This window comes from Cyprinodon tularosa, unplaced genomic scaffold (genome assembly GCF_016077235.1).
Source record: "Cyprinodon tularosa strain WSP-4 unplaced genomic scaffold, ASM1607723v1 ctg3, whole genome shotgun sequence".
In the NCBI taxonomy this organism is placed as follows: domain Eukaryota; kingdom Metazoa; phylum Chordata; class Actinopteri; order Cyprinodontiformes; family Cyprinodontidae; genus Cyprinodon; species Cyprinodon tularosa.
Genome location: NW_024039007.1, coordinates 842,728 through 857,164, shown reverse-complemented (window position 1 = coordinate 857,164; position 14,437 = coordinate 842,728). Strand labels below are relative to the sequence as shown.

Genomic DNA, 14,437 nt, shown 5'->3' with positions numbered 1-14,437 from the left:
AGCTCTCAAGTTTTTACTTACAAGTTTTTGGCTCAGATTGGGAATCTAGAAATGTTTTCTGATCTTGCACAAGAACTTTAAGACTTCTTGTGAACTGAAAAAAACATTTCTCAAAAGCCAAAGAAATATTAATACTGCCAGTTAGGTGTAATCCAAGGGTCCCGTTGACAGAATGAATTCCTGAGTCTGGTTTGATCTGAGGTCTGGAATAATTACCGAAGCAGAGAAGTAACTAAATGCTGCCCCCTTGTGGTTACACAATAATTTGATCTAATCATCAGAAGGGAGAGATTTCACTAAAACTGCAGAAGTATGAAGCCATTTTTATTTGTCCAAAGCATTTCACAGCACTTGAAAAAGAAAAGAAAAAAAATGAAGAATAGATGTAGATTTACCAACACTGTTTGGCTTTTCTCTCATCCATAAATCCAGATTGTTTTGCTTCTTTTCAGTTCATGACCAAGAACGAAAAAAATCTTCAAAAATATTTCCTCCTAAGATGCCAAGTCAAGAGTTCTTTTAAATAAAGGCATCACGCTCACACATCTGCAGTCATACCACCAACTATTATCATTTTACATCAGTTATCCTGCACATTGTGATCTCAACAACCTCACAGAATGATATGTTATTTAACATAAGGCATCTGAGTATCTCCCAAAAAGCTCAGAAAAAAAAAACAAATGCAAAATAAATAAGAGGAAAAATATGGGAGAATATTTATTATCCCACATTGCAAAAACAAAGAAAGAAAAAAAAAAAAAACATCTGAAAGATGGGTATCTCCTATAAGTTGACAGGTTTTGTAGCAGACAGAAGTCCACCATGGTTGAGAGGGTTTCTTGGAGATCCTCTGTAATGGCTCCTGTTATTCTCTTTAACCTGCTGTACAACAAGAGGTTTCTGGGCTGCTGGTGGATCAGAGGCAATGCATTCCTCTTTGGCTTTTGGTTGAACTTTATTGGTCATGTCACCCAGAGCGCAGGGCTTGAGTTTTCGAGGCAAAGTGCTAAGCCTTTTTGGTGGGACAGGTGGGGGTTTCTTTACAGGAACCGTGCTATTAGACCGCCCTACATGAGGCCGCAGCTTTGGGTGAGGTGACAGGCCACTTTCTAAACTCACAGCCTTTGACACGGGGTCAGCGTGATCTGTTAGTTTATTGGGTCTCCTGTCCTCTCCTGTCAGTGAGTTGATCCTGCGTACAGTCACTCGTACAGGGGTGCGCTGGAACTTGATTGGAGATTTCACTTGATTGCTCTTTGAGTTTGGAGGAGAGTAAAGGGTGAGCTTGTTGAAGTGTTGAATGTGATCTACCACTCGGCGTTTGTTGGTCTTCTGGCCATCTGGTGAGGTGGACGGTTGGTGTTGGTCTTCAGCTCCAGCCTCTGGGGACATTTTTAGCTCCTGCTGTGGTTTGCTTTCCAAAGTTTCAGGTGTCTTTGGCGTGTTTGGTTCTTCTTTGAGTTCAACACCATGCTTGTATGGAGTCGATTGGAGCCCAGAAGAGACACTGAGTGTGAAATGAGCAGGACTCTGCATGTCCAAAGCGTCAATCAGCCTGCTGCAGTTCAACTGTGGCACTCCTTCCACTGACCCTAATTTGCTACAGCGACCGAACGAAGGGGATGAACATTTGTTAGTGACTGGACTGAATGGTTCATTATAGTCAAAAACTCCACTATCAATATGCAAAGGAGTGAGTGCCTCAATATTGAATTGACCAAAAGTAACATTTTCATCTGCCTGACTTGAGGGGGAAGAGGTATTAATGTCAAAGGCCAAAGATGGAGTTCCAAGAACCTTTGTTGATGATTTAATCCCAATTTCTCCAGCTGGGCTGTTGAAATCCCATTTTGAAGCTTGGAGGTCACTCTCCAGCTCTTTGGCATCATTCTGGATATTTATAGCTGGATCACGTCCCAGCAGTTCAGTAAGCGAGCGCGCACTTTCCAGGCTCTCTGAACTGGATGCGCAGCACAGCTTCTTGGGAAGAATGTTCACCGGTGACTGCTTGGAATCAATGGCGGGCTCAGACATGTAACTGCCCTTAAGACATGTGTTTAGCGGAGTATCTGTGAATGGCAATCTGTTTAAAGCATGTGCTGCAACAGGGGTCTCCACAATCCATGAGGCCTGGTGAGTACTCGATTTACACTGGGGGGTCAGCAGGTTATCTTCTGACTTACTAATGTATTTGGAACCTAGATTAGAGAAAACAGTTTAATATTAGTAGAGCGTTAAATTTTAAGGAAAATATCAGAAGTACATTATACTTTCTAGTACTCACCCCTTGATTCAGTTTTTCTGCCAGGATTTGATGGAGTAAACTCCAACTCGTTGTTGAAAAGGAAACCCGTGGTGCTCTCCTGAGTGGCAAGCCGCATGCCAATGGACTCAGACCCCTTCGTCACCATGAAAGGAGAAAGTAAGGAAAGAGCCTTAAAGGAGGGTTAAGCTAGAAGTTAAGTTGTTAAAAAGACCCAACAGAGGTTACCCAAGTTAGGAATTGTGTTAAAAAAAAATTAATGACAGGTTTAAGAGTAAGCTCTTCGTTTGAAGACAGAAATCAGATACTTTGATTGCTTGGATCAACTTTTTATTAATTTATTTTATCATAAAATACATAACTTTGGGGGTAAAAAAAATATTCTACACTGCACCTAGTAAACCCAAAGATTTTAACCTTATTATTATGTTTTTGGCACAAATATGTATTCCTTAATATTACAACATTAAAGGTTCAAACACATATTGTCTCAAAAATCCCCGCAATATTAAGATTTAAATGTTTTCACAACTAAAGATTAATTATCAGATCTAACTGCTGCATGAGTTACAGATGGTGAGTGGATCATTTATCTCCATTCCTTTAATGCCAGGGAATGTCAGGAAGTCAGACATGAAGCAAAAAGCAAGCACTGGTATTCTGGGTGAGAACAAACCAGGAAGCTTCCCGTAAACTTTTTTTCTCTCGATATAAAAACCACATTTTATGTAAAGAAATAAGCAATGCATTGTTAATCTCTTTCATTGTTGTGAATATTCTAGAAGACAAGATTCTACATCGACATCACTTCTGCTGGTTAATCATCAGAACATTTAAAATGTTTTAGTTGTTAACCTTCCATAACAAAAAATATATTAATAATCTCTGAATACTGTCTATATTTGTGTCCTAATATACCATCCAGATCATGTGAAACATTTTCTGGGATTGCACTGCCACCGTATAATTAAAAAAAAAAAGAAAAAAAAGCTCATGTGCCCAGATTTCTTAGCATATTACTGTGGATTTAAACATATTTTGATAGTGAACACTGATGCGTCCAGGCACAGATTCTACTGGTCTGCCACACTTACAGCATCTTTGTTTCCCTTTCCCAGGCTGAAACGCGAGCGCAGAGATTTAAGGGGGGCTTCTTTCTTGGTGACTTTTGGAGAAAAGCAGCCAGCTCTTCCAGATTCAATCCTGAGAAAGATATGGGTTCAAACAGCTGTTAGAAAAACAAGCCTTAAGCTAAATTAAGAAATATAAATCAATGAAACTGACAGATAACAAGTCTACTTGGTAAGACATAATGGACCAACTAAGATGAATGATCAGAACTAAACAGCCATTAATTAGATGAATAAATATACCATACCTCTGCCCTGCACACCAATCTGCCATTAAATATGCTAATATTACTAATAATTAGGGATGCACGATATTGGGATTTTGGCCGATATCCGATATGCCGATATTTTAAAACTCATGTAGCCGATAACCGATATCGATACCAATGTTAAAGCTGGACAACAATAAGTAGTCATTGAAAATAGCAGTTTTGTTATCCATTTCTGACACTTTGAAAAATAATAAACTCGAATATATTTTCATATGCTGATATCAAATAGATTTTTAAAAACGCGGTATCGATCCATTTTACTTTCAAAATCTCGTGAAATTTCATCCTTCTGTTACAAACTCTCGTGATATTTTGCAAATTCTTGTGAGATTCTGTTAGTAAAATAGATGGATACTGCGTCAATATATCAACATATAAAAATATGGCAAAATTTCGTGAATTTTCGGGGGATTTCGTAGCATAACGATGACATAGCAATATTTCATTAGTAAAAGAGATTGATATGGTGTTTTTAAATGGCAATATATCAGCATATGAAGATATTGTGATATTTTAATGTATCAATATTTTTTCCCTCGTCTTTAGAAGTCTGTAAAAAAGAAGTTTTTGAGGAAGAAGAAGAAGTAGTATTTTTTTTTCTTTTTTTAGACTTTAGAAACTCAGAAGCTGATCAAATATCGGGTTAAATATCGGTGGGGTGGCCGATGTCCGATAATCAGGTTTAAGGCCGATTATATCGTGCATCCCTACTAGGGGTGGGTATTGATAAAGAAGTCACGATTCGATTCGAATCACGATTCACAGGCCACGATGCGATTCTATCACGATGCATCACGATACTTGAATTATTGCGATGCATTGCAATATTTTCTCCTCCATGTTTTGTTTTTGAATGACTCTGCACAGTATCCCGCGGCCGGAAATGGTTGTGACACAAGGCAGCGTGCGTCAACACATTTGCAGCGACATCTACTGGACTGGAAGTTGTATTACACTTGTTTTTGGCTGATGTTCGCCAACCATTCATGCAATTTTATTTATTCATTTTTCTAAATTAATAATCGATACTTGCCGTCAAGAATCGATGCAGTAGATCACGAAAATTAGAATCACGATGCATCATCATGACGATTATTTTGCACACCCCTAATCCCTACTAATAATAATCACTATTTCCAACAAAACAAATAAACCGGACCAATCAGAACATGGGAGGCGGGCCAATAATGCAGCCGCAATTATCTGCCAACTTCAAGATTGAAGCTGCAACGGAGTGATATTTTAATGATGACCTTTCTAATGTCTCGGAAGAACTGTTTATATGATTAAAGTTTCAATCACTGGCTGCTGTCAGAGCTTTTCTTTTAAAAAAGAAAAAAAGCAGACTCCATGAACCCCACCTTTGAAATCAGGCTCTACTCGCTCCTTTTCAGGCTCAAATGCCGTTTATATGGTGTAAATCAGTCTAGCTGGCCAGGTTTATGCAAGCCTCTCACTGCATATTTGCAATATCTATATATTGCAGTAAAACAGCTAGTGGATCAGGACATCAAATATAATTTCACAGAAGTGGAGATAAATAAGCTGTACAGGTGCTGGTCATAAAATTAGAATATCATGAAAAAGTAGATTGATTTCAGTAATTCCATTTAAAAAGTGAAACTTGTATATTATATTCATACATTACATACAAACTCATATATTTCAGATGTTTATTTTGTTTAATTTTGATGATTACAAATGACAACAAATGAAAATCTCAAATTCATCATATCAGAAAATTAGAATATTGTGAAAAGGTTCAAAATTGATGGCCCCTGGTGCCACACTCTAATCAGCTAACTAACTCAAACCACCTGCAAAAGCCTTTAAATGGTCTTTCAGTCTAGTTCTATAGGCTACACAATCATGGGGAAGACTGCTGACTTGACAGTTGTCCAAAAGACGACCATCGACACCTTGCACAAGGAGGGCAAGACACAAAAGGTCATCGCTAAAGAGGCTGGCTGTTCACAGAGCTCAGTGTCCAAGCACATTAATAGAGAGGCGAAGGGAAGGAAAAGATGTGGTCGAAAAAAGTGTACAAGCAAGAGAGATAACCGCACCCTGGAGAGGATTGTGAAACAAAACCCCTTCAAAAATGTGGGGGAGTTTCACAAAGAGTGGACTGCAGCTGGAGTGAGTGCTTCAAGAACCACCACACACAGACGTATGAAAGACATGGGTTTCTGCTGTCGCATTCCTTGTGTCAAGCCACTCTTGAACCACAGACAGCGTCAGAAGCGTCTTGCCTGGGCTAAAGAGAAACAGGACTGGACTGCTGGTGAGTGGTCCAAAGTCATGTTCTCTGATGAAAGTAAATTTTGCATTTCCTTTGGAAATCAAGGTCCCAGAGTCTGGAGGAAAAGAAGAGAGGCACTTCATCCACGTTGCTTGAAGTCCAGTGTAAAGTTTCCACAGTCAGTGATGGTTTGGGGTGCCATGTCATCTGCTGGTGTTGGTCCATTGTGTTTTCTGAGGTCCAGGGTCAACGCAGCCACATACCAGGAAGTTTTAGAGCACTTCATGCTTCCTGCAGCTGACCAACTTTTTGGAGATGCAGATTTCATTTTCCAACAGGACTTGGCACCTGCACACAGTGCCAAAGCTACCAGTACCTGGTTGAAGGACCATGGTATCCCTGTTCTTAATTGGCCAGCAAACTCTCCTGACCTTAACCCCATAGAAAATCTATGGGGTATTGTGAAGAAGAAGATGCAATACACCAGACCCAACAATTCAGAAGAGCTAAAAGCCACTATTAGAGCAACCTGGGCTATCATAACACCTGAGCAGTGCCACAGACTGATCGACTCCATGCCACGCCGCATTGCTGCAGTAATACAGGCCAAAGGAGGCCCAACTAAATACTGAGTGCTGTACATGCTCATACTTTTCATGTTCATACTTTTCAGTTGGCCAACATTTCTATAAATCCTTTGTTTTTATTGGTCTTCAGTAATATTCTAATTTTCTGATATGATGAATTTGAGATTTTCATTTGTTGTCATTTGTAATCATCAAAATTAAACAAAATAAACATCTGAAATATATGAGTTTGTATGTAATGTATGAATATAATATACAAGTTTCACTTTTTAAATGGAATTACTGAAATCAATCTACTTTTTCATGATATTCTAATTTTATGACCAGCACCAGTATATAATTTTAGCTATTCTATTATTCAGTACTGCATGTATCTAGGCTATTTCAGCTTATTATTACAACCTGTTATATCTCAACATCACCCACAGGATTAAAGATCACAGGGGCCATTTTTCTTTTTTTAGAGAAATGAAAATGCAGATCAAATACATTAAATGAACTTGCATATGGGTGATAGTTTTAAGTTTTCAGCAGCTTTCGCTCTCTTTGTTAGAGGAATTAGGATGGGACTATATTAGGATGGGACTATTGAGGAAGTATGACATGGACCTTCTGTGTTAAAGCACAGAGAAGAGAAACTTAAAGCATCTGCAAACAATTCAGAAAACAGTAGCAGACATGGTAAAACAAAGTGTTAAAACCTACCTATTGACAACATGCCTGTTGCTAAACCGTTTGCTCTTTCTTCTTATAGAGGTAGATGGGAGCCTTATAGACCTTCCTGCCGGCGACAAAACATGCTGGGACGATTCCAGGACTCCTGAAGCACTGCAGGCTGAAATATATGCTAAATGTATATAATCTTACCAACAATTTGAAAGTGCATTAGAAAAAGTGTTCAAGCTTTGAACAGTACCAGAACCAGGAGTGGAGGTCCCGCTGGAGAAAGTGCTGGGGAGCAGTTCTATCCCAAGGTTCTTTTTAACAGATCTACGCTTCTTGTTTGAAAAGCCAAACGAAGGACGAGGGTCGAAAGGGAGCTTTCTCTTTGAGGACGGCGTTGTTACAGGAGTCATTGAAGGAAAGACTGGAAAACAAGGGAAACTTCAGATAAACATTTCTTCAGTCTTAGAATTTGTTTCAAGAAAGTAAAAAAAATTAATTAATTAACATTATTCTGAACCAAAGCAAAAAGGGTCAGCCAGCTGATATGTGTAGGTGATCGTATGCAAACAAAACAAGCAAAAAAACGTAAAACAGCCATTTCTGAAATCTTAGGATGAAAGGTGCTAGAGAAGCAGATTAGAATGAGAATTACAGCATAATAAAAATCGAACAAAGAACTATCAGCATTTAATCAAGACAAGGGTTTTCATCTGATTTGCACAAGAGATAGATTAATTCCGCATCTTCATGCTTTCTGATGCAAATCTTATCTCATGTGGGAACTTTACCTACCAAGACTGTTTGGTTTGGTGATTTTTGTTGGAGTTCTATTAGTTTTTATTTTATTCAGTGCACCACAGACCATATCTGAAACATGAAACAACAAACCCAGCCAAATAAATAGGAAGTCCTTAGAAAAGAGGGGACAACTTAACACCAGGTGCTCTATCGATTGTTTACATCAAAATTCAACTCATTACTCAGATTTCGATTTTTTTATTTATTAAGCACAAATATGAAGCCATATTACCTTTTCTACAGTGAATAGTCTTTGAAGTTAGATCATTTTTAACCCTTTAAAGCCCGATCCAAGAATAAAACAAAACAGAAAATTACTTTTTTTTGGTTTAAAGTCCTTATTTGGCCTTTTAACAAAATATGTAAAAAGAAAAAACAGAAATAAATTTTTGATATTAATAATTTATTACTATGCGATAAGTCAAGATTATTTTTTGTGTACCGTATTTTCACGACCATAAGGCGCACCGTACTAAAAGGCGCACTCTCAGTTATGTGTCCCATTTCTGTATTTAACACACACATAAGGCGCACCGGACTATAGGGCGTGTTTTTTATATACAGGTACATGTCCTCTACTACCTTTAAATACCTCTACTGCGTATTTAAAAATACAGCGGGGGCAAAACTGAGTATGACTGTGCTTTATTCATGTATTTATTACAAACTATTAATCAAACCTGGGTGCTGGCCGTGAGACAGACACATCGCAGATGACACAGCGCTGTGATCACTCCTAAATTAACTTAAAATCCTGAAACCTGCCGACGGAATTTGTTCGCTTTTATTACCGGTATCCTGGTGCCTGCAGTTTCAATTATTTAGATGAAAAACACCTGCCAGCAGCCGCGGTGAACCTGGAGGCTGCCCGGCCTAGAGGCTGCTGTTGAAGGGATTTCAGCTGTCGGTGCACCGCTGGTATGTGGGGGTCTGAGCGGCTCCGACAGAAATAGATAATCTGGATGAACTGACTGCAATTATGAAGTTTTCAGGTGGACTTTCTCACTTAAAAACATATTAAAACTACTTTATTCCCACTGATCACAGCAAATATAGCTGCAAGATTTAGATTATTTAGATGAAAAAACACCTGCCAGCCACCGCGCTGAAGAGGAGGAGGAGACCAGAGGCAGCTGTTGAATTAAGTTTTCAGGTAGAAAAATAGAGCGGGAGCAAAACTGAGTATGATTGTGCTTTATTCATGTATTTATTACAAAGTATTAATCAAACCCATCAAAGTCATCATCCTCTGTTTCTGAATTAAACAGCTGCGCTAAATCAGACATGCCAATTTCCCCTTCTTCGCTGTCAGTCACTTTCCGTGCAGCGCAGCTCCTCAGAAATAATGCCGGCTTTTGCAAAAGCTTGAACAACAGTTCCAGCAGACACGTTAGTCCAAGCATCTACAATCCATCCGCAAACGGTGGCGTAACTTGCCCGGCGCTGCCTTCCACTTATCCTGAAACTGTGGTCTCCGTCTGTCATCCATCGCTCCCACGCCGCTCGCAGCCTTACTTTGAACGGCCGCTTCACACCGATGTCGAGCGGTGGAAGTTCCTTTGTCAGACCCCCGGGATAACGGCGAGCACAGCGTTCATTTGATTCACCATGTTTTTCTCATCAGCTGTGAGATGGGCACGCATGGAGTCACAGATTAACTGGTGATGGTGATGCGTGGAAAAAAACACCTGTTCTCCTCACATAGGCTACACCTGCCTCTGCCACGCTTTCATCATCTCCTCATCCATCCAGCCCTTTTCCTTTGCGTTCATATGTCATCAGAGCGCTGTGTCTGTCTCGCTGTCAGCTCCCAGATCAGCTTCTCTGATTGGTTGATGCGGCGGGTCCAGCAGCAAAACTTCAATTTTTTCATCTCGAGCAGCAGCAGCGCGTTGGCAGATGCTTAAACGCTCCTGCTGCTCAAAACGCGCTGCGGGACCTTTTGCTGCACCTATACGCGCGTCAACCATTGACTTTGCATGTAAACTCGCTGCTTCTGCTGCACCTGCTGGGTCCGGTTCACACCGATGACGAGCGGTTGAACAGCGAGCACAGCGTTAATTTGTTTCACCATGTTTTTCACATCAGCTGTGAGATGGGCACGCATGGAGTTACATATTGACAGCGATGGTGAGGGGTGGAAAAAAAACACCTGGTCTCCTTACATTCAGCCACTCTTTCATCATCTCCTCAATGAGGTGGTCTCAAAAGTCGCAGTTACAACACACATAAGGCGCACCGCACCAAAGGGCGCACCGCACATTTTGAGGGGAAAAAAAGACTTTTAAGTGCGCCTTATAGTCGTGAAAATACGGTAGTCTTCTGCCCTCTGTTATCAGGTATATCTGATTGTGTACAATAGGATTTTGAGCAAAGTTTTTACCATTAAGGGTTGAATGAATAGCAAAGAATAAAGAAGGAGACAAGGACTGTGGACAGATGAATGGACAAACAAACTAAAAGGACAGCAAAAATGGAAGGACAGACAGAAGGATAAACAGACAGAAAGAAACTAACAGATGAATGGACAAAATGAAAGAATTTCTTACAGACAAATGGAAGGACAGGAAGACAAACTGATGGAAAGAAAAGACAGATGGATGAAATCAGTTTTATAACGCTAAGATATGGACTAAAGCTGAGTAATTAAATTAGTGTTTTTTTCCCTGAGCCTTTCAATACACCTAGACACAGACAATCATAATTATATCACAAACTTTTCCACTTTTCTGGACAGAGTAGGAACCCTATTAACACCTATTATTGGTCGCTTGGTAACAAAGCTGCAGTTTAGTTGTTTCCGCTGTTCAGTTTAAGGTCTCCTTCAAAGACGCCCATGATAAAATATTCCCCAAACAAATGAAATATAATAAATCAGTTATACCATACCTCCAAAGCTGTGTCTCTTTTTCTTCTTCACCCCTGAGTTTAGCTCCATCTCTTCTGCTTCATCCTGAGTGGGAGATGTGGTGCCTGGTTCACAGCCCATCATGGCAGGAACTTTCTCTCGAAGAAACTGAGGTAGGACACCTGAAACACACAAGATGAGCACAATATTTAATACAAGAAGCCAAACGCAAAAACTAAGAGGAATTCCGTTCAAGCATGCCTCAAGTCTAACCAAAGCTGTTGGCATTCTCTATGAAGCACTGCACAATGGCTGCCTTCGATTTAACGCGCTTGTGTGTGTTGGCGTTCATCTTCTCCTTTCCGTCCACAGAGTGAAGGAGGTTTGGGGTCAACATGAGAGATAAATTACTGCTATCCATTTTATTATCTGCACTTCTGTAATTAGGAAATAAGATGTAAAAAAAAAAACACCTGCATTAAGACATATAAATTCAAGTAAATTGAAAGAAAAAAAAAAAACAGTCTAATCGTAAAATCTTCAATACCTCAGGGAAACACTGGAAAGGAAATCAAAAAAGTGACGCAGCACACTAATGTTTTTGTCTGGCAGCACGCAGGACAGCAGCATGGTAGCAGAGGTTCTGTCCTCTTCAGAGGGGAGCTGCTGGGCCTTGAAAAAGGCATCCTGAAGCTCTGTGGGCAAAATGGGCTCTGGGAGCTCCTTGAAGAACTGCTTTACCAAACATGCCACGTCACAAGGAAGAGCTGTTGCCAAACACTCTTCTCCTGCATCAAGCTTAGCCTGCAGACATGAAACACAGTTTTGTTGTGAAAGTCAGTTCCAACAGAACACAAAGTTCAATTTGTAAAAGAAGCCAAAGTGCATCCTTGGTCAGCACTCACCCCGAGTTCTCTTAGGCGAACTACTGAGCCTGGTTTCCTGAATAGACCCTCTGTTTCAACGTGTGCAAGCAGTTTCATGCAAGCATCAACCAGAAAGCTTTAAGTATGGTGGAAAAAAAAAAATTGCCTTACATTTACAAGACGACGAGTGAAAACACGCAAGTCCAGTTCCAGCATAAGTGAGGTCTCCTTACCTTGGCACACTTCCACATTCCATGTTGTAGTACGGCAAACTGTCCAGGGGTACGCCAAAAACTTTTTGCTTTGGAAGTGATTTAAAGAAATCAGAATTACTTATCTACTTATCAGATTTAAATAAAAAAAGATCTATAAAAGATCAAAAAACATCTTGCTGTAGAAATAGTTTGCTGTCAAGTGTTATTATTCATCTACCACACTTTATACATGCATTAGGCTTATATTAGCACCTCAGGTTATGCTTTTACAGCATTAGATTTCCCACAAAAACCTGACATGATTCCTTTGCAGCAAGTTGACACAGAAAATCAAGTAATATCAGTACAACTGCATCAAAGAATGAATATTCACCCTAATGCCATGTATAAGTTTCATTTATCATTTGAATACATGCACATAAAGGTGAAAAAAGAATTTAAGTTGGTAGTAGTCATAAAATACTCTTATTAAACCGATTCATGTTTTCTTTCTATAGATTGACCGTTTAGCCATCCTAATTATTCATGAGGACTGTGTGTTCTGCAGCGTCTCTCCTGCAAAGGATAAGAGTAAAGAACTTCTTTAAGCCAGCTGACTGGCAATGCACTGTGAAATTCATCCACAGGGGAGAAAACTCAATATTTTTCTTTGTCATCTTTTAAAAAGGGATTTGCAACCAGAGAAAGATAATTATTTAAGAGTAGGGGTGGTCAAGTACTGTCCTTAAGATCTGCTAAACTGCAGCTTTTTTGATGCACCCCATTTTAACACACCTGAATCAAAAGAGTGGTTCTACCATGCCTCTGCAGAGCTAAATGTTGGGATTGAGCCTTTAGATTCAGGTGTGTTAGAGAAGAGATGCATGTAAGAGTTAGAGGATGGTAGCTCTTGAGGACCCCTGTTTTAGAGCTTTTCACATCCTGATTGGTGGGTGATTTACAGTGTTTTTCAACCCTGGTCCTCAAGGCACACTGCTCTGCATGTTTTAGATGTTTCCCAGCTTTCACATACCTGTTATCAATTGATAGCAGATTATCAGGCTTTGCTGAACTGCAATCATCTGAATCAGGTGGGCTGAAGCTCAGAAACATCCAAAACATGCAGAGCAGTGTGTCTTGATGAGCAGGGTTGAAAAACCTGATTTACAGGAACAAAATGTAACAGATTGTTGTAAAATACTGTACAAGGTGATTTAAAAAGAGAAGGAGATGCTGTTTTTTTTAACATCTAAAATCTTTAAATTCTTTGATTTTTTTTTTCCTTTTTGTGCCTCTACTGATTCCAGATACCATTCATTTCTAAAATTGAGGCAGTCATTGCTTAACTCCCTGCTGATACATAGCTAAAGGTTTTTAAGAAGTAGGTCATGCGGTGATGACTTCCGTTCTATACATTTCGAAAGTGTCTAAAAGCTCAGCAAAATATGAATTTAATTATTGGTGATTGTTGGTGCGACGTTATTTTTATTTATTTATATTGCTGGATCCAAAAATCAATGCTGCTTGTAATCAACAAGAGCAGTGAGTGTCGTGTGAAAACATCTGCTCCTTTTTTTTCCCCTTACAAATGCTAATTGATCGCATACAAAAGAATAATGAAGGCTAAAGTTATCCAAAGTGTCAAACAAACCGTAACCACTGCAAATCTAATGCATATTCCTCATAATAAATAACGATTAAATGTTATCTTACCGAATTGGCTGTCGTCTTACAGCTTGCTGCTTTGTTTTTGTTCCAGTTCTTTATTTTTATCCCATAAGCAGCGCGGAGATGCTGAACAGCCGCTAAACGCATCACATTTTTCTCCATGACTTTCATGTTTTTCAAGCGATTACTCAAATAAATGCTCTGTGCAGCTGTTCACTTTCTCCCCCGTTGCGGAAAAAAAAGCAAACGGGATCCAGCTCCACCTAAAAACACAGTTTTTCCAACAGAATCGCTTCCTCGGATCTCTCAATTAATGTAAAGTTGAACGTATAAAAACTAGTAATCATCCAAAAGCTCAACACGAAACAAAAAGTGTCACAAATTTTACATAATGATAAGTATCTATAGAGGCTAGATTCCGCATACGTTGCAGTCGTCAAGCTAACCAACAAACGCTAGCTACATATCTTATAAGTAATGTTCGTTTTTCAGAGAGTCCAAGCGATTAAACATAGCTTTAAGTTACAAACAAACCTTTAAAAAATATATATTTTAACAAGAACTTAGAGAATCAAGTTAGAGCTATTTAAAAGCCTCAATAAGCTAACAGTAAAATAATACCATCCTCAAGACCGGTTGCGAAACTGGCTGCTCATTTCCTGAATACATTCAAACGGCACTGTGCTTTGGGCTCTGCACTCTGATTGGACGGAAACCATTCAAATAGTTTATCCTTCTGGATGTGTGTTTTATCATCCTGGGTCTCCTTGGCTGGGCGGTGCAATAGGACAGCACTAGAGCAATAACATTCTTCTTATTGAATTTATTGGTGGTTGGTAACAAACATTTAGTAGCATTACCGCCACTTACTGGTATGGAGTGTGGTTCGTGATGGACTAT

At 39.5% G+C, this 14,437-nt stretch overlaps 1 protein-coding gene across 1 annotated transcript; it reads right to left on the bottom strand.

Annotated features, from left to right (window-relative positions):
• Window positions 1–306: 306 nt before the first annotated feature.
• arhgap11a (Rho GTPase activating protein 11A) lies at window positions 307–14,216 on the bottom strand. Its single transcript, XM_038291381.1, has 12 exons — window positions 13,583–14,216; window positions 11,909–11,976; window positions 11,715–11,811; window positions 11,357–11,613; window positions 11,083–11,246; window positions 10,851–10,991; window positions 7,956–8,030; window positions 7,414–7,584; window positions 7,203–7,332; window positions 3,361–3,469; window positions 2,288–2,402; window positions 307–2,201 (listed from the first exon to the last, which is right to left on the bottom strand). Exons 1-12 carry the CDS (start codon window positions 13,706–13,708, stop codon window positions 787–789), a joined length of 2,868 nt encoding a protein of 955 aa, XP_038147309.1. The 5' UTR covers window positions 13,709–14,216; the 3' UTR covers window positions 307–786.
• Between the last annotated feature and the right edge of the window lie 221 nt (window positions 14,217–14,437).